The sequence below is a fragment of the Bubalus bubalis genome, chromosome 1 (assembly GCF_019923935.1).
Source record: "Bubalus bubalis isolate 160015118507 breed Murrah chromosome 1, NDDB_SH_1, whole genome shotgun sequence".
NCBI classification, from domain to species: Eukaryota; Metazoa; Chordata; class Mammalia; order Artiodactyla; family Bovidae; genus Bubalus; species Bubalus bubalis.
Genome location: NC_059157.1, coordinates 112821211 through 112839596, shown reverse-complemented (window position 1 = coordinate 112839596; position 18386 = coordinate 112821211). Strand labels below are relative to the sequence as shown.

At 50.5% G+C, this 18386-nt stretch overlaps 1 protein-coding gene across 2 annotated transcripts in view; it reads right to left on the bottom strand.

Moving 5' to 3' along the window:
* The window catches only part of PDIA5 (protein disulfide isomerase family A member 5), a 93072-nt gene that overhangs the window by 39656 nt on the left and 35030 nt on the right, over nt 1–18386 (bottom strand). For both annotated transcript variants that reach the window (XM_006078562.4, XM_044942564.2), the window contains exons 6-10: nt 16945–17037; nt 13909–13969; nt 7693–7760; nt 701–792; nt 539–610 (exon numbers count right to left, since the gene is read on the bottom strand). In XM_006078562.4, the coding sequence (XP_006078624.2) occupies nt 539–610; nt 701–792; nt 7693–7760; nt 13909–13969; nt 16945–17037 (386 nt within the window). The remainder of the gene's footprint in view (nt 1–538; nt 611–700; nt 793–7692; nt 7761–13908; nt 13970–16944; nt 17038–18386) is intronic.

Here is an 18386-nt window from a genome sequence, read left to right as displayed (position 1 = left end):
GGGGGCGGGGCAGGGGTGGTTTGGGTAGTAAGGATCTAATCACATTACAAACAGGATCACAGGGTGCTATGAAGCAGCTCTGCAGGGTGCACAGTGAACCGCAAAGCAGTCTGCAAATCTAAGGCATTAGGACACTTCTTAGCTTCACAGCACCTAATACAAAGTGTTATGTTTGAAATAAGCATTCGACTGACAACTCTATTTTCAGAGAGACCTGCAGTGGAACCTCTCTCAAACCTGCCATCCTGGGTGAGAAATGCTTCTATCCATCAGGTAGACAGTAAGGGGGGAAAAAAACCTATCTGAAATGCAGTCATCACAGCGAGGCACATGAAATTCTCCCAATTTTCACATCCTGCACTCACAGATCCCTCACCTAGATGCTACCCACAATCAGCTGTGTGGGCAGCAAGAAATGGTCCTTTCCTTCCTCATTCACTCTCCAACCGCCAGGCAGAGCCCTGTGACCAGGGAAATACTGGGGCCCGGCAGATGTCCCTCCCTCTGGGTACCCCCACCAAGGCAAACACCAACTTACTTCTTCAGCCACTCCACAATGTCCTCAGCTGTGGACCCATAGCTGTCATACTGGAACAGAAACCGTCCTTTCCTGTGAAACGTGGGGAGAAACCGTGGGCTCAGCCAGGGGGCAGACGCCATCGTGGGGGGAGCAGCGTCCACAGGGAGGCAGGGGACTTACTCGAAATAGCAGATGGTGGGGTAGCCACGCACGCTGTACTCTTCCTTGATGTTTTCAAATTCCGAGGGGTAGACATTCATCCCGGCCAGCACCTGGGAGCAAAGGGAGAACAGACCCGTCCACTCTCTGCCCGCAGATGCCCTTCACTTCATCCACACACTGCTCATTCAGCTGTCCCATCAGAAACAGATGATGGGGACTGAGCCTCAGAGACTGATGCGTGCAGTGCAGAGGGGAGCAAGGCACGCCAAGCCAGCTAGGAACAATGCCCGAGCTCTCTGGAAAAGACAGGCACCTGGGCTGAGGGTTGACCCCCAGACAGGCATTCCCTCCTGCCTGCCCTGCAGGGAAGATCATCCCAGAGCAAAACACAGTTCTGAGGACTGAAGAGGAAACCTGGCCTCATTACCAAGGTCAACCAGGTCCGAGAGTAGGGCCACTGCCTCCCAAGTTCATACTATGCCTTTTCTCTGCCCATGTCAACTAAGGGTGTACTCTTCACTCAGTCACTCCACGGGGTCCTCAGACACCTTCCTGGACACCTCAGTCTGTCCAGCCTGGCTTTATGTACCACATTCTCAGATTACACAGCTCATGTGGCCAAAGAGGGTGTGTAGTTCTCAGGACGACCCACCTGCCTGACTCTGCTCCCTTCAGACCCTGTTAGGTGACCTGTGGGTGACCATCACCTATGGCCTGACCTGACCATCATCTCTGAAGTCTGAACATACTCTGGTTCCTGGGGTCCACATATGCCAACACCCCTGAATGGATAAGGAACTTCAGTAGCTGTGTTACCGACAAGATTGTACGCTAAGAGCAACCCAGAATGAGTCCCCAGGAACTCTTTTCCCAAAGCAGCAACTTTTTCCTGTAGGGCAGGATCAGGTGCCTGGAAAGAGGACTTTGGCTCTGTCATCACAAGAGAACACTGCACGACCAGATGCAGGAAGACTCCCACAAAGCATAGAGGGGAAGGAAGAAGTTCAAAAGAGCCAGGAGTGGTTAGAGAAGCAGAGAGGAGAAACCAGGAAGTGGAATTTTGCTGAACAATACATAAGGAGGCATATGGAGAGAAAACGAGGAAGAGCAGTCTCAGTGGACAGTGAACTTGACTCGGAAGACTGCTTCCACTTGGCAGTCATGTGACCTTGGACAAGTCACCCTCCCTGAGGTTCCTTGGTTGGAAGATGTGGTTCAGGAGAAGATCATAGGGTTCTTAAGAGAACTGAAGGAGATGACCCAAGTCAGAGGGCTTCCCTGGTGGCTCAGATAGTAAACAATCACCTGCAACACCAGAGACCTGGGTTCAATCCCTGGATCAGGAAGACCCCTGGAGAAGGAAGTGGCTACCCACTCCACTATTCTTGCCTAGAGAATCCCACGAACAGAGGAGCCTTGCAGGTCACATTGGGGCCACAAAGAGTTGAACACAACTGAGAAACTTAGCACAAAACTGCTGCTCAAATTCATTATTTCCTACCAAATTCTCGGTGGTGGGAATCACCTGGGCCTCTGGCAGCTCCATCCCGCAAGGCATCTAAACATACCAACCATTTTAAATACCCAGCACAGTTTCTGGCATAAAGCAGACGCACAATAAATGCTTGCTAATCTGATTTTTTCCCTCCCATCCCATTTTGGGGTGCTACAAGGAATACAGGGAAAATAAACCTGAGATAGATTTACTAGAAGCTCTGGAACCCTCTAAAAGCCCTTCTGCTCATTTCCCCAGACTGATTCAGCAGCCAGTTCCAGTAATAACTGTCTACTTTAAAGTTCTTTTTTTATGTTTAATTGATCTCCTCATTGTCAGTGCACATTCACCACAAGATTAATCTTCCACATCCTCCTCTTTCATTACATCACTTCCCTGCACAAAACCCTTCAATTCCACTGAATGGAGGCCAACGTCTGACTCCACACTCAAAGATCATATGGTCCCTATCTCATTTTTTAATTCTTCTTTCCTACAAAACCCTTAATTGTACATTTGCTAGACTCTAGGTTTCTTATTCTCCCAGGAATGACACAGTCTGAGACCTCTGCACATGGAGGCAGCTGGACTCTTTGCCGTCTGGGGCACCTTGAAGATGGAAATGTAACCCAGTGTGGGCTCGGGGGTCAGGATGCTGGGTCTAAAGCCTAACTCCCCTCTCAGCAGATGTTCTCCTTGAGCAAGTCACAGCTGCCTCGCGCACCTCAGTTTCCTCATCGGCAGCCCCGTCTTCTGGCTTCTGTGAAGCCTAAATGGGACGGTGCGAGCAAAGTACCTACAGCACTCAGAATCTGTTAGCCATCACCACTAATACGAATACCACTAAGAAGCTCTGCAAACCCGCTCACATCCCCAGAGCCCACACTGTGCTTTCCTGGCCCCGACTCCTGAGTCCTCTAGCCCTGTGCTCAGGTTGCCCACACCCCCTCTCTTGGCCACCGCAGAAGACACATCCATCTCTTAAGGCAAAGCAAATCCCACCCAGAAGGTGGCCTTTGTCAACCACCTTTGCTTGTGATGAAGTCTTAATTCTCTGGGTTTTTGCAGCAGTTTTGACTACTTTGGGGGCATTTATTAGTTAATGAGGTGATTATTTTTTGAACAACTACTGACAAGCACTTTTTGGAGTTTGTGATTCCAAAAGAGGCAAAACTGACCTCAGCCTGCAGAGAAGTGAGGGCTGCCTGACACGGAACCGTGTGTGCTGGGGATCGGTCAGCTGGCACAACATGGCCTTCCTCCTGTCCAGCCCACGTCCCATGGTTGTGGGGACAATCACAGAAGAATCATAGAAACTCCACAAAGCAGGAGCATGTGAGTGAGTAGTCAAGGAGGGTAAGATTTCCACAGACATTCCAGAAAGAGAAAACAGAGGTAAGACAAACCAAGATGCGGCTCAAGAACTGGGGACCATGTTGGTTTAATTGCAGGACACAAGAGAAGGCAGTGAGAGAAGGTGGGCAGGTTCGCTGAGGCTGTGGACCAGCCTTTAGTGTCTAAGAAACCAGGACTTTATTCAGGAGGTGCCAGAGGGCGCCTGGGGGTTGTAAGGGGAAAGCTGTGGGATCAGGGAGATAAGTGAGCAGTCACAGCAGGCCCGCTGGGTGGGTTGAGTAGGGTCTGACCCAGGCTGGTGGGCAGGTCTCTTCTCGGATGGAGGATGTATCGAGAGGGAGATGGATGGTGACAGCCTGGCAGAGGAGCCTGTGGTGCTCAAGAGGAGGCATGGAGGGAAGCTGGCCACCTGCCAGATGGAAAGACACTGAATTTTAGTAAATATTTTAGACTCCCTGCATCTGGGACCCAGGGAGAGAAATCCAGACCAAGATGTCAAGCAAGCAGTCTGACACATCTCGAGCTTAGAGACTCAGTCTCCATGGAGCTACCTCTTATTGAGCTACCGACACAGATAAAAACCACTGAGGGACAGTCCATAGAAGACAAGGAGAGCACAGTGTCAGGCCCTCATTCCACTGTGTTACTAAGAAAGAAAAGAGAGTGGAAAGCAGAACCCTGGGAGCACTCCATGCAGTGAGGAACAGCAAGCACAGAGCAGTGGGGTGGGGGGTGCCCATCACCTGTATCTGTGAAGTGTCTGCAGGTTACAGAGCTGTCCCCATGCACAAGCCCATTCACTCTTCCAACAGCCCAGTGAGGCAGGCAGGGCTGGTGTTATCATCCATCCCCATTTTAAGAATGGGGAAATGAAGCCTCCAGGGCTACTTGCCCAAGATCTCCCAGCCAGTTATTAACAGCCATCAGCAAAGTCTGCTCTGCACAAACCTGTTGCCAAGACCAACCCATTTCACCATTTACACCCAGATGACCCATCATGGCCAAGGTTAACAAAAGACTTGGCGTGGACGTGGATAACTGGCAAGGCTGGGAAGAGGAGGCGGGCAGGCATGGGCTCGTTCTGGCAGCTGTGCTGGCTGCTAAGGGTGTCAATCAGCGGGACTAGATGGGACAAATGCGATGACTCAGTGACAGCAAAAAAGGAGAGGAGGATCTGAGTTTGGAAAATGGCAAAGGCTGTGCATCCCTGACCCAGCCTGGCTTCCACCTTAATGACATCATCAGATTGGATGCCTCCCAAGAAATCTGTCGAGGAGGAAGGTTTCTAGCCCCTGCCACAGACAGGGCCAGCCAAAGAGGGCTCAAAGATGACAGAGACAAAGAGAAGATAGGAGGTGCTAACTGGTGGATTTCAGCAGTGTGGAGGGGGTGAGCTTTCGATTTCAGGGAACCAGCAGTCCATCTCTGCCCCAGGTTCGAGGTCAAAAAAGAATCCACTCCTCTGGCTGCCCTGTTCTTCGGAGGCTATGGCTGCAACCATGAGCCCTGGCCTCGAAGGACCTCCTGAAGTAGGTGATGTTCATAGTGGCGAGGACCCTTCCCCTCATGGAGCTAGGAAAGGTGAAAACTTTTCAAAAGATACTTTCCTAAGAAACCAAAGGGAAAGAAGAACAAAACAAGCCCCAAGTAAGAAAATTCAGAAGCAAAGAAATGGATGAGTTCACATAACACAGAGGCAACTAACACCTGGCCAAAGCTGGGGTCAGTCGGCCAGACCCTCTGACCTGGGCCCAAACAGGAGCAGCGAGCACTGTTTTGTTTTGTTTTCTTTTCTTTCTTTCTTTCCTTTTTTGGAAGCAGGTATCACTGACTCGATGGATGTGAGTCTGAGTGAACTCCAGGAGTTGGTGATGGACAGGGAGGCCCGGAGTTTGATTCATGGGGTCGCAAAGAGTCGGACACGACTGAGAGACTGGACTGAACTGAACTGAACCCTTAACAAGTAATCTTCAGGGCAAACGTTGTAGAGCCTTGTATGAACCTAGTGTGAACTCAGGGCCAGAAAAGAAGGCTCTTGTTCCACAAACATCCTTCCTACTTTGCCTCTGTCCCTAGGAACTGATGCTCTGACTTCCTTTAAAAAGGAGAATATCACTTTTAATGTAAATACACAGCTTAACAAAATGTACTCAGGAGTGGTAAGCCACATGCCCATTCTTTGACTCATTAGGGGTGTTGGGCTCCTACTCTGAGCTTGGCCCATACTCTGTACTGAAGAAATGCTCAAGAAATTCATCTCTCAGTTAGAAAACCTTCTCATAATTAGCATCAACTGTGAATAAAGTGATTCAGAACATAAGCAAAGATGGGCAGACAGGACCATGCAAGGCAGGGACAGGCTCTGGGGGACCATGGGAGGGGCCTGGAAAAATGCTTTTGGCAGGTAGATGCAGCATTAGCTAGAATCTTCTAGTAGGTGCTAGAAATTGGCACCAAGACCTTACCTGCTTTGATGGGACTGGCCAGCTAATTTGTGATCTGACTGGGGCTGGACCAGAGTTTGGAGGGTGAGCTGAGTGGTTGTCTAAGGGTATGTGGGTGAGAAAGTGAAAGTCACTTAGTCGTGTCTGACTCTTTGTGACCCCATGGACTGTAGCCCACCAGGCTCCTCTGTCCATGAGTCTCCAGGCAAGAATACTGGAGTGGGTTGCCCTGCCCTCCTCCAGGGGACCTTCCTGATCAGGGATTGAACCCAGGTCTCCGGCATTGCAGGCAGATTCTTTATCATTTGAGCCACAAGGGAAGCCTATGCAGGTGAGAACTTGTAGGTAATTAAGTCTTTCCTTCAGGCAAAATCACCTTAAAATATGGTATGTATTGAGGCCCCAGAATGTGCAGTGAAACTTCCCCAGAGTGATGTATTTGTGTTGCAGGGCCAAATGTCTCCAGGCAGCTTGCTAAAAATTCATTAGTGAGGAACAAGCAGGACCCTGGTGTCGCCCCAGAAATGAGGTCAGAAGAGAAAGCACGAGGCTCTTTGCAACCCAATCCTGGCTGGCTAGCAGAGGCCACCAGTTAAACTTTTTTAATTGACTCTGAACTAATCACCAATTTGATCCATAAAGATCAGGATGAGTTTTAAGATCTCAGAAGTCCTGTAGCAGGACTCTGGCCTGCCCCACTGAGATGGCACCTCCCGTCTACCTTTCAGGAAAGGCATATGGACTTCCATGCTCCCAGAGGAGCCAGCAGTTATTTTTCTGTTGCCACCAAAAAGCAAAAAAAACAAAAACAAAAAAAAAAAAAAAACAAGCAAAACACCCAAAACTAACCAAACAAAAACCTCAAAACCTCTGTGGCTGGGGGTAAGTGCGAAAACGGACAGACCTATGGCACAGAAGAGATAAGCCTGGCAAGGCGGCAGGAGAAACACAGAGACGAGCAGGGTCAGTGACTGATGCTCAGCCCTGGATGAGGTCTGGCCGCCCTGGCCTGCCCTCCTTCCTCACTGACCATCCTGGTCACTCCTACTTCTCTGAAGTTTCCTCGTTTCCTCTGTGGCTCACCTTCCCGTCTCCCAAAGGTGGGTGACCCTGAGGTGACCTTGTCTCCTGTCCACTCCCCCTGCACACTCCTTCAGAGAACTGGTGTGTTTGGGTCTCCAGCTCCCCACCACCTTGCTCCACTGCAGTCCCCACATCCCTCCTGCCCCACAGACAATGTCCCTCCTGGTCCCTCTGGAACCACAGAGCCCTACACGCCTGGGCAGGAGGCTGCCTCATGGGCCCGCGTGTGCTCTGGGCCCACCACTGGGGTCACTGTGCCCTCTTTCTTTGCCACTAGGCTGCCCAGCATCCAAAGCCTCAGCCTGCCTTGGAGCCCAGCCCCCAGCATTGTAGACCCTGATGGTCTACAGTCAGCCCCTGGCCTCTGCACACTGCAGGGCTTCGGGCTACCATCCTGGCTATTTCATCACTGGCCTTCGACGGGCCCCAAATTCTCCTGGTCCCAGAAATCTGGGGAGTCTTCAACATCCACTGAGGATAGGTCTCTGAACCACATGCCAGGGACAGCCATAATAAGTCCTTCTCATGATTTTAAAGTGTGCCCTCTCCCCTCCCCCTGCTGCCTCCCCAAGTGAGAGGGAGAAGTCGAGAGCCGGCAGCCAGCCCTGCCTGGCCCCTGGTGCCTCACTTACGAACTGGCCCCGCAGCTGGGTCGCAGCCTTCTGGAAGTGTGGCATTATCCTCTTGCACACGCTGCACCCTGGTCACCAGCAGGAGAGAAATGAAATGGTTACAATGGGCCCCATGCTCAGCCCTCTCTCCCTTCAGGCCCACCTCAACCAACAAGCATTTATCCCACTTCCAGAAGCCAGGACCACCCAGGCTCTGGGAACACACAGCCTCAGAGGCAAAAGCCCCAGTCCCCGAGAGCGGACCAACTCCACGGCATGAAACAGGACCCAGCCCAGCAGTCCCTCAACAGGTGCGGGACTGTCAAACCTGACGCAGCTGGGGGAGAGCAAAGCACTGAGTAACTGAGAGTGGGTTAAGAGTTCAACAGGAATCCAGAAAGCCAGGGGAGCACCCGCTTCATGCACAACTGAAAGCCTCCCCTCGCTGCCCAGCCAGGGGCTGCAGATGAACCCGGAGCAAATGCTATTAGGAGGGAAAACGTACAACCACACATACAGTGGCTTTGGGGATTTCTTGCCTCTTTTCCTTCATTAACAGATAATCACGCCATGACAGGAGGCAGCCGAGCGCTGGCCAGGATCTGACACTCCATTCTCATCTTCCGTTGACCTGCCCGATGACCCTGACAGGTCACCTCCTCTCTCTCCTGACCCTCCCGGCAAATGAGGGGGCTTGGACCAGACGGCCTCAGGCCCCTTCCAGCGCTGACACTGGCGTTCATTGTCTGTGATGTCTCTGGCTCTACCCTCTCTGGTCCATTACGGTCACACTCCTCTCCTGGGTGGTGAAGCCCTCAAACCTGGGGGACTCAGGGTCCCCGACACCCAGTACTACCTCAGAGAGGCTCTGATTTAAACCTGCCCCTTCCCTTCAATGAGAACAAGCCACACACAGGCACTGACCCCACAGAACACGAGCCCCAGTTTCCTCAGACAGGAGGAATTCTGACAGGAGGCTGTTACTCTTCCTGACAGCTGCTTTGCTGCAAAACAGGCTCTGAGATGCTTCTGAGGCCACAGACACCAAAGCTGCCTGGAAGCCCACGTCAGTCTGGACGTCAGCTCGACACGGCACAGTGGGGACAGGGCCACGCGGCAGCAGGCTAACAAGCTCTGATCTACGTTTAGCTAAGGCCTCGGCAGGCCGTGGGCAGAGCAACATGGCTCAGAGAGGAGCACTCACCCCCTCATCGCCAGATACAAACAGTGGAGACCATGAACAGCTCAGATCTCCCCGGGGACCGCTTGAATCTCCCCAGCACCACATCTACCAGACAAGACGCAGTGCAGGATATTCTGACGTGAAACTCTCAACATGCCCACAGCCCCTCTGTGACGTTCCTGCCCAGCAGACAGACAGACATGCAGACATGCCAACACATCTGGGCTCAAGTTTATACCCTTAGTTCAGGCTCAGACTCAGGGAGACATGGGAGCTGCAACGAGGGCAGCCTGCAGCACGGTCCCTTAGTGTCAGCCCGCAGAGGACAAGCGGCCCCTCTCCCCAGCAGCTGCCACCACCAGCGTGGTCCCCACCAGCACTGGGAAGGGAGGCATGTGACAACTGTCAGGGGCTTTATTCCCACTGTGGGGATTCAGGGAGGAGAATGGAAACTGAGGAGGCAGTGCCAGCTCCCTGGGATGTCTAAGCTCCACCAGGCAGATGCACGTGGTAGGGATGGGAGGTTACGCAGCAGAGGAAGGAGCTCGGCTCCAGGGAGGGTGAGACCCAGGTCTGCGTCTCCCCTGGACTGCTGCTGGGTGACCCGGGGCTAGTGGTGAGAGCAGTCTGAGCCTCAGTTTCCCCATCTGTAAGGCAGAGGGCAGAGCCAACACCTGGGGGCGGGGGGAAGGACCGGCACCAGGAGGGGAGACTCTGCCAACACAGGGCCTGAGAGCCTGCCTCTCAGTTTGTGGTGGGGAGACACTTCCACCCGGAGCAGGGATGTCAGTCGACTCCCCAGGAAAGAGGATGATGGGGGCACACTTGAGCCCTTCACCCTCTCTTTAGCCAATGACTTGATGAGATGGGGGAGTCAGACACCCACTAGGGCACATTCTGCAGTCTGGAACTTACTGCCTGTCCTCAGAGCTGTGGCCTCTCTCCCCCAGCTCTGCCTATGACCTCAAATCACATTAATCCCCCATGACCTCTAAATGAATGGTAAGTCGGCCAGCTGTCCCCAGGGTAGAAATCAGCAGCACCAGGTGAAGAGGTTATTGGCAGGGGAGAGGTAATGGAAGAGTAACAGGAAGCTCTGGGCCAGGTCAGCTGCCACTTGAACTTTACCAGAAATAGAGCAGGTATGGTGGTCCTTATTTGAGTCTACCTTTCAACTGACATAACTGGGAGGCAGGGAAAGAGCAGACTAATGACCACTCTCAAATCCCAAAGCTTAAAGAACCAGCCCATTCATTTTCCCATCAGTTCAGTCAACAAGCATTTACTAAATAACTTCAGTAGGTCCTGGAGACCCAGATTCATTCACCCTAGTCATGATCAAAGGAACAGAGTCCTAAAGGACCTCCCAGCGAGGGATCTAGCGACTCCCAGGAATAAGCTGAATTATAAGGCCACGAGGGCTTGACAGGATCAGTATAAGAGCACAACAGTAGCCACAGAATCTGGGGGTACCAGGGACCCAGAAAGCCATCCAATCCGGCCCTCACAAGTGTTAACAGCTCTGAGTTTCCTCCCTCCCTCCTCACTACTAATCATTCCGTAACACCTACAAGGAACCTAGCTTCTTCTGTCCTAGCTTTCTGCTCTAGGAAGATAATTCTGCTCACAGCTCTGCCTCCTGTGATGGGGATGGTCACCCCGCCAGCCTGGGGAGGTGCTGTGGGGTGGGGGGAGGATGGCACATGCACTTAGGTGCACACTGCCAGGGGACCTCTCTCTGGGACTCCTAGATCATTACACTGAAGCCTGCCCGGTTGCACCATGAATCCGCCTCATGACACATGGACTGCATACTGACCTCACTGCTTTAGTCTCATTTAGCCAATATGTTGAGATCGGAAGTGTTCTAAGATGACCTAAAGGAGGCCCATCTTCAGGAATTGTGCAAGCAGGATAATTCCTGAAGCGTTCACAGTTGGGCAGGCCTCATAGCTCAGTTGGTAAAGAATCTGCCTGCAATGCAGGAGACCCTGGTTTGATTCCTGGTTCAGGAAGATCCGCTGGAGAAGGGACAGGCTACCCACTCCAGTATTCTTGGGCTTCCCTTGTGGCTCAGCTGGTAAAGAATCCGCCCACAATGCGGGAGACCTAAGATCCCCTGGAGAACAGAAAGGCTATCCACTCCAGTATTCTAGCCTGGAGAATTCCATGGACAGACCATGGGGTCGCAGAGAGTCAGACACAACTGAGTGACTTTCACTTTCACGGAGAAACAAAGGGCTTCCCAGGTCGTGCTAGTGGTAAAGAACCTGCCTGTCAATGCAGGAGACCTAAGAGACCTGGGTTTGATCCCTGGGTCGGGAAGATCCCCTAGAGTAGGTAATGGCAACCCACTCCAGTATTCTTGCCTGGAGAATCTCATGGACAGAGGAGCCTGGCAGGCTACAGTCCATAGGGTCACAAAGAAAGTGAACAGGAACTCAAAAGCCTCTTGATGAAAGTGAAAGTGGAGAGTGAAAAAGTTGGCTTAAAGCCCAACATTCAGAAAACGAAGATCATGGCATCTTGGTCCCACCACTTCATGGGAAATAGATGGGGTAACAGTGGAAACAGTGTCAGACTTTATTTTTTTGGGCTCCAAAATCACTACAGATGGTGACTGCAGCCAGGAAATTAAAAGACGCTTACTCCTTGGAAGGTTATGACCAACCTAGATAGCATATTCAAAAGCAGAGACATTACTTTGCCAACAAAGGTTCATCTAGTCAAGGCTATAGTTTTTCCTGTGGTCACGTATGGATGTGATAGTTGGACTGTGAAGAAGGCTGAGTGCCGAAGAATTGATGCTTTTGAACTGTGGTGTTGGAGAAGACTCTTGAGAGTCCCTTGGACTGCAAGGAGATCCAACCAGTCCATTCTGAAGGAGATCAGCCCTGGGATTTCTTTGGAAGGAATGATGCTAAAGCTGAAACTCCAGTACTTTGGCCACCTCATGTGAAGAGTTGACTCATTGGAAAAGACTCTGATGCTGGGAGGGATTGGGGGCAGGAGGAGAAGGGACGACAGAGGATGAGATGGCTGGATGGCATCAATGACTCGATGGACGTGAGTCTCAGTGAACTCTGGGGGTTGGTAATGGACAGGGAGGCCTGGCGTGCTGCGATTCATGGGGTCGAAAAGAGTCGGACACAACTGAGTGACTGATCTGTTCTGAAAGCGACTTAGCACCTCACTCCAGTACTCTTGCCTGGAAAATCCATGGATGGAGGAGCCTGGTAGGCTGCAGTCCATGGGGTCGCTAAGAGTCGGACACGACTGAGCGACTTCCCTTTCACTTTTCCCTTTCATCCACTGGAAAAGGAAATGGCAACCCACTCCAGCATTCTTAGCTGGAAAATCCCAGGGACGGGGAAGCCTGGTGGGCTGCCGTCTATGGGGTCGCACAGAGTCAGACACAACTGAAGCGACTTAGCAGCAGCAGCAGCAGCGACTTAGCACACATGCACACAAGGAGAAACAGAAAGGGATGACACCAACCAGTGAACGTCAATAGAGAGAAAGATCAGGGATTAAAGTGCAGGCCACCTGGGCAGAGCCAGATCTAACAGGAAGTGGGACTCCAGGGCCTCTTTCCAAGGGCAGGCACAGTCCTGGGGTAAGATGGGGGGCTGGGTAGGGGTCACCGAGCAATCCAGGAGATAGGGCAGGGAGGGAGGTGGGAGAGGGTTCAGGATGGAGGGGACACATGTATACCTATGGCCGATTCATATTGATGTATGGCAAAAACCACCACAGTATTGTAATTATCCTCCAATTAAAATAAACAAATTTCAAATATATACACACACACACACAGTATATCCCACTTCCTGTTGTAGTTAAAAAAAAAAAGTAACTAGAACCCTGTGCCACCCACTCAAGCCATAGACATGTCTGGACACACCCACCTCCCATCACACACACATCTCTTGCTCAGGCCTTTAGGTCTTTGCTTTTCAATCCATGGGTAGGGACAAGTCAGACTTCAGAGGTGGCCCAGATGGGGGCGTATCTGTGGCTTGGAGAACAACTGCTCCATTCCACAGCTGCAGCTTGAAGGCAGCCACAGACAACATGCTGTGAAGAGCCTCATGAAGCGATGTGGCTGCGTTCCAGCAAAAATTAATCTACAGAAAAGGCAGCCAGTCCCCAGGCCATGATTTGCTGACCCTTTATTAAAGGGTTATGAAGCAGTAGGAAAAACCAATAAAAAACAATAAAAAAGAAAATATCAGGTCTTCCACATCGGGTAGAGTGGATAGCAAGCAGTAAGGAAGGGTAAGTCTGGTTTAGTGAAACTTTGCAGCTTATATATATAGTTTATATACTTACAGTGTACAGGGCTGCAGTGTAAAATATACTAATACTACAAATACAGTCAAAAGTGTGAAAGCCACAGCTCGGATCCAGCCCCTTTCTGCCCTCTCAGAAATGGAAACTGAGGCACAGAGTGGTGAGGACTTGACCAAGGTCACCTAGCGCATTGATGACACAGTTGGAATTAGAACCCAGGTCCTCTGCTCACTGTCTCAGTGATCCTTCTGCTGTTCTCACGACCTTTAGCCTCATATAGAGACTGAACCCCAATAGTGGCCCCTTTCTCCCTGGTCCTCATCCCTCAGACCTCCCAGCTGGATGTGCGGCTGCCCCAAGGCCGGCCAGGCTCTGGATGGTCAGCAGCGGTAACCACAGAGAGCACGCCAGGGCCAAGGCACGGCTCCACCGGCTGCACAGCTGCCAGCCAAGGGCTTCAGGCCACAGGAGGCAGAGGGCAGGGAAGGCGGAGGCACCTTGAGCAGATGCCAGGGGAAAGGGACAGAAGGATGCCAATGCAGTGAGAGAAAAACTGGTGTGGATGGAGGGGCAGGGCCAGACGAAAAGGCACAGACAAAGGAAAGAGGTGCAGGCAGAGAGACGGGGCGAGCACAGCAACTAGGCAGGCCTAGGTGCTCCAGAGGGAGGCCGGGGGCTAGTGTTCCATCCCCCTCACAGCCACAGCGGCCCCACCCAGAGTCTGACCGTCCAGCTTGAGTGCAGAGGAGAAAGGCACTCACATGGAGCATAAAACATCATCAGGATCGGCTTCTCTTCCTTCTTCAGGAGCCGACGGAAGTCCTGAGGCACACAGAACATCACAAGTTAGAGACAGCACAGGACAGGGGCGACACCCTGGGGACCCTTGTGGGTGGCGTGTGGCAAGCACTTCTGAAATCCCACGGTCTGACTTGGGGGATGCAGTGCAGTACAGATCCTAGCAAGTCAGGGGCTGAAAGGCCCTCAGAGACCATCCATTCTAGCTACCTCACACATTACAGACGGGGAAACTGAGGGCCCGAGGGGACAAATGGCTTTCCCAAGGCCACCTGGCGGACGAGGTAGTCGGGACCAGGTTACCAGCCTTACTTTCAGCTCCCACCCAATAATGAAAACACTGCAAGGACCCGACTGGGCCCCATGAGGCTGTCTCTTGTTCTATGATCTACGGCTCTGCTACGGTGGGTGCTTGTTTTCATGGAGGCCCAACTTGGCCAGGCCGGGGTCTGCTCGTCACACAACCTAGGCTCACCCAGCCCCATGAACCTTCCCCAGCCCAGCCCTGTCATGCCACCAACCATCCAGGGCCCAGAAGACCATGGCGCACACAGGAGCATAAGGATGAGATGCACCCATCCCCAGGAGGCTACAAGCTAAGTGGATCATTTGTATTTGTAAAACCCTTAGAACGGCGCCTGGCTTGTTATCAGGCAATATATAATCATTTGTTAAATGAATATAATAAATGTAAAAAGACAAATGGTCACAACAAACTAATGGAGAGACTTCAGTGCAAAGCAGGGCAGGAGACTTTTCTTCCAACCAGTCAATGATGTTCGGGAAAAAGCAAATCTATCAAGGACTGCAGAGTAGCACCATGACAGAGCACATTTTGATTAAAATAGGCTCCTCTAACCAGTTTCCATGGAAGAAAATTAGAGGTTTTTCTCTCTTGAATAATAAAGAAAATAAGAGGAAATTTCAAAATGCAGGCTTCCTGGCCGCAACAAGGCATTAGGTAAATAGATGACGGTACATCCTGCACAATGGAATACTACTGCATCATTAAAAACGATGGAGAGGAATATTTCATGTCACAATAAGATGCGCATGTCACATTAAGTAATGGGGGAAAGCAAGTGACAAAACAGCATATAAAATGTAATGTTTATGTGTGTATTACACTGAAAGCCTGAAGGCTACAGAAAATATTGGCAGTGAGTATCTCTCAATAGGCAGGGATGAGGTGATTTTTTTTTTCTTTTATGCTTAAGCTGTATTTTCTAAATTTTCAACAATGAACGTATATTAGTTATAATTTTCCAGTAAGAGAAAAAAGATTAAAATATTTTGTGAGAATTTAAAACAGCACATAATCAATTCTGATAATGTTAACTCTTATTTATGTATCTAGAGAGTAGAGGCATCCATTTGAAGAGCATCAGTAACCAAGATCTTTGACCCTGACTAGGAGTGGAGGATGCTTTGAAAATGATTTTCTGGAATCCCCGGAGCTAAAATTGTTAAAAAGATCTGAGAATAAAAGGTCTTCCTGAGCCTGCAGCAATTTGGTTTCATACCCTGAACAGTAACAAATATCATCTTACACCCAAAGATGCTTAATTATCTTCAAATAAGCATGGAACTCTTAAGTTTACAAACAGAAGTCGGCAATTCAAACCTGAATTTGGAACTTCAGTTATTTTATGTGCGGATTTTATTAGCACAAAAGCAGTTAATATTTCTACATGAGAGAAAATACTACACAGTATAAGAAGACGACTGCCTACAGGCGTGGAAAAGATATCTCTGCTTAATATTTCTAGTTACAGAAGAGCAATTTAAGGAGTTTCAGGACATGAACATTTTGGGGGAAGGAGGCAGCAGGCAATCGCTTGTCTGAGAGGCTTTAAAAGCACGTATTATGATAAAATCCACCCAGGAGAAATCATCAGTTTAGGCTGTCTGTCTTTTCATGGCTATGGGCACAGATGCCACCACCTCCAGACACTGGGCCCTCCTCCCCTCCTCCTCCTTTTTCCAGCTATGATACCGGCACTTTCTATCCCCAAAATGTTGATGCCCAGCGCCTTAATTCAAAACACCTCCATCTGAAAGGCCCACTTGGTTATCTCATGATGATCACACATGATCCCTCCTCCAGAAAGCATAAATGGCATCATTTTCTTCTGAGCTAGTAACAAGCATCAAGAGTCAATGATTTTAAATGAAAAGGGAAGGGAGTCAGAGGAAGATAAAAGGTACGTTTTATCTTCTCAGGATAAAACGAACGTTCTCCCTCCATCTACAAAAAAGCACTGCTTGCTGCACAGGCCATGTGAAATGTGACAGAGAAGTTCCTGCCCATCCCAATGGGAAGGCGCAGTCAACCAAGTAAGGCATACATGGGCACATGACAAAAACATAGGCACCCGTGGACAGAGGCACCTTTAGGTCCTGTGTGCACATGATAAAAACACAGGCACCCATGGACAAAGAGGCACCTTTAGGTCATGTGGGGCAGGCTTCGAAAGGAAGAGGTTCAGGGTTGTATGCAGACTGTACTTCAGAACTACCCTTCCACCCCCAACCCCAGCCAAACCCAGAAACTGAACTTGTTCAAAATTAACACAGTGTCCCAGAATTGTAAAGACCTGACTCAAGTCTCTGAAAATCCAACCCAAATCTCTCAGATATTTTTAAACAACAAGAAAAAAAGCAAACACAAAATCCACCTTAGAAATAATACCAAAAAACATAAAGGCAACAACCACATTACATAATGAGAAAGAAACATTTAAATGTCCCTATAAGGAAAATGTACACATGTTAAAATACATTATATAAGGCAGTGGAGAACAGAAGTCCCAGGCAGCTAATCTCCAGTTGTTTCCATCTCAGAGCTCGGAAGGGAAACCAAATGTTAAGGCCTGGCCCAGGGCTCCCTTGGAGGTTCCATACTATTCCTATTTCTCAGTTCCTCAGTCATCTCTCCTGGGGGACCCTGGTTGGGGGGAAGCGTCCAAAGCCCATCAGAATTGATACATAAAAATTACCTTTTCATTGTCAATGTGGACAACATCTTTGGCTCCAGGATCTTCCTCCCACAATGGGGGCCCTTTCGGATCCTTCAGAAAGGCCACTATGGACTGAGGAAAAGGAGAGAGAAGGGAAAACTCATTTTAGCCAGGAAGAGAGGAGGTAAGGGGATCGGGAACCTGCCCCACCCCCTACCTGGAGACTACAGTGCCTGAAACCGGAAGCACGCAGCCTATGGGCAAACGACTGGGGTGTGCTATGCCATCACCCACTGGCAGCACTGCTAAGCGCCCTAAAAATGCACCCCACATGACACTACCTCTGGTCTACTGACACCTACGATGCCTCTTCAGGGACAAGAGAGAAAGTTCGAGACAACTAGTTGGCTTATTCAAAACAGAGGCACATGCTTCTAATAAATGTCATCTCTTCCAAAAAGTCTCCCTGATCAGTTTGAATAAAGGTCTCCAGTCACGTGCGATGTAAGATACTTACACATTCACACAGCCATTAAAACTGTCAATGGCATAAGCAACTTAATCACGCCTGCTTGTAACCTGCTTGGTATTTCATGATCTAAACTGGTTTGGGAGTGCATTAAATCCTCATCACCCTCTCTGGGACGCAAGTGGGAAGCCCCCCAAGGCAGGGTGCTCATAACTGTGGCCCCCTGGTTGCTGGACTTCTCTCCTTAGAGACACTTTTCTAGACGGACCAAGACCTTCAGGATAAAGGGCTTAACTAGCCTTTGTCTTGTGGACAACTGATTCAGCTCTCTGCTCCCCCTGGGCAGGACACACATGGAGCAGGAATGTTGGGGGGTGGGGGGGACACATCCCTCCGCTCCCCTCCCCACCACCCACACGACGGAAGCTGCATTCCCTTCACTTTCAAACAGTCATCTGAGAAATGCCGCTCAAAGCCTGTGAGAGCCAGGACCGGGTACCAGAAACCAGCTAAGCCTCTCTCCCTCCAACCCTGGAGAGGTGGCCTCCTTGTCATCAGATGAGCCTTCAGTGTTGTGCAACTGAATGCAAGATTCCATTACATCTGCCCGCTTTGAGCACGCTCCTGTGAGCAGATGATGAGCTGGGTGTGCCACGTGTGTGCTGGGGAGGGAGGGAGGTCTATGGTGAGGACAGAAAAACCCCTGAGTGAGGCTGTGCATCCAGCCCCCCACCGGTCACACACAGAGGACCTGGGAGGCTTGCTATTTCTTAGAAATTCCTTTTTGGAAAGAGCTCTGTGGGAGAGTGGGAGACAGCCAGGACTTCGCAGAATTTCATTCAGATAGTGGTCCCTGTCTGTCCAAACAGAGCTATGAAACGCCTGCTGGCAAGAGAAGACGGCTGTTCCTACCAGGCAGAGGCGGATCAGCCTTTTCTCAGCACCTTGTCAAAGCTTCACTGTGATGATAACAGCAAAGTGAGGCCAGCAGCGCTGCCCTGAAAGCCCCACT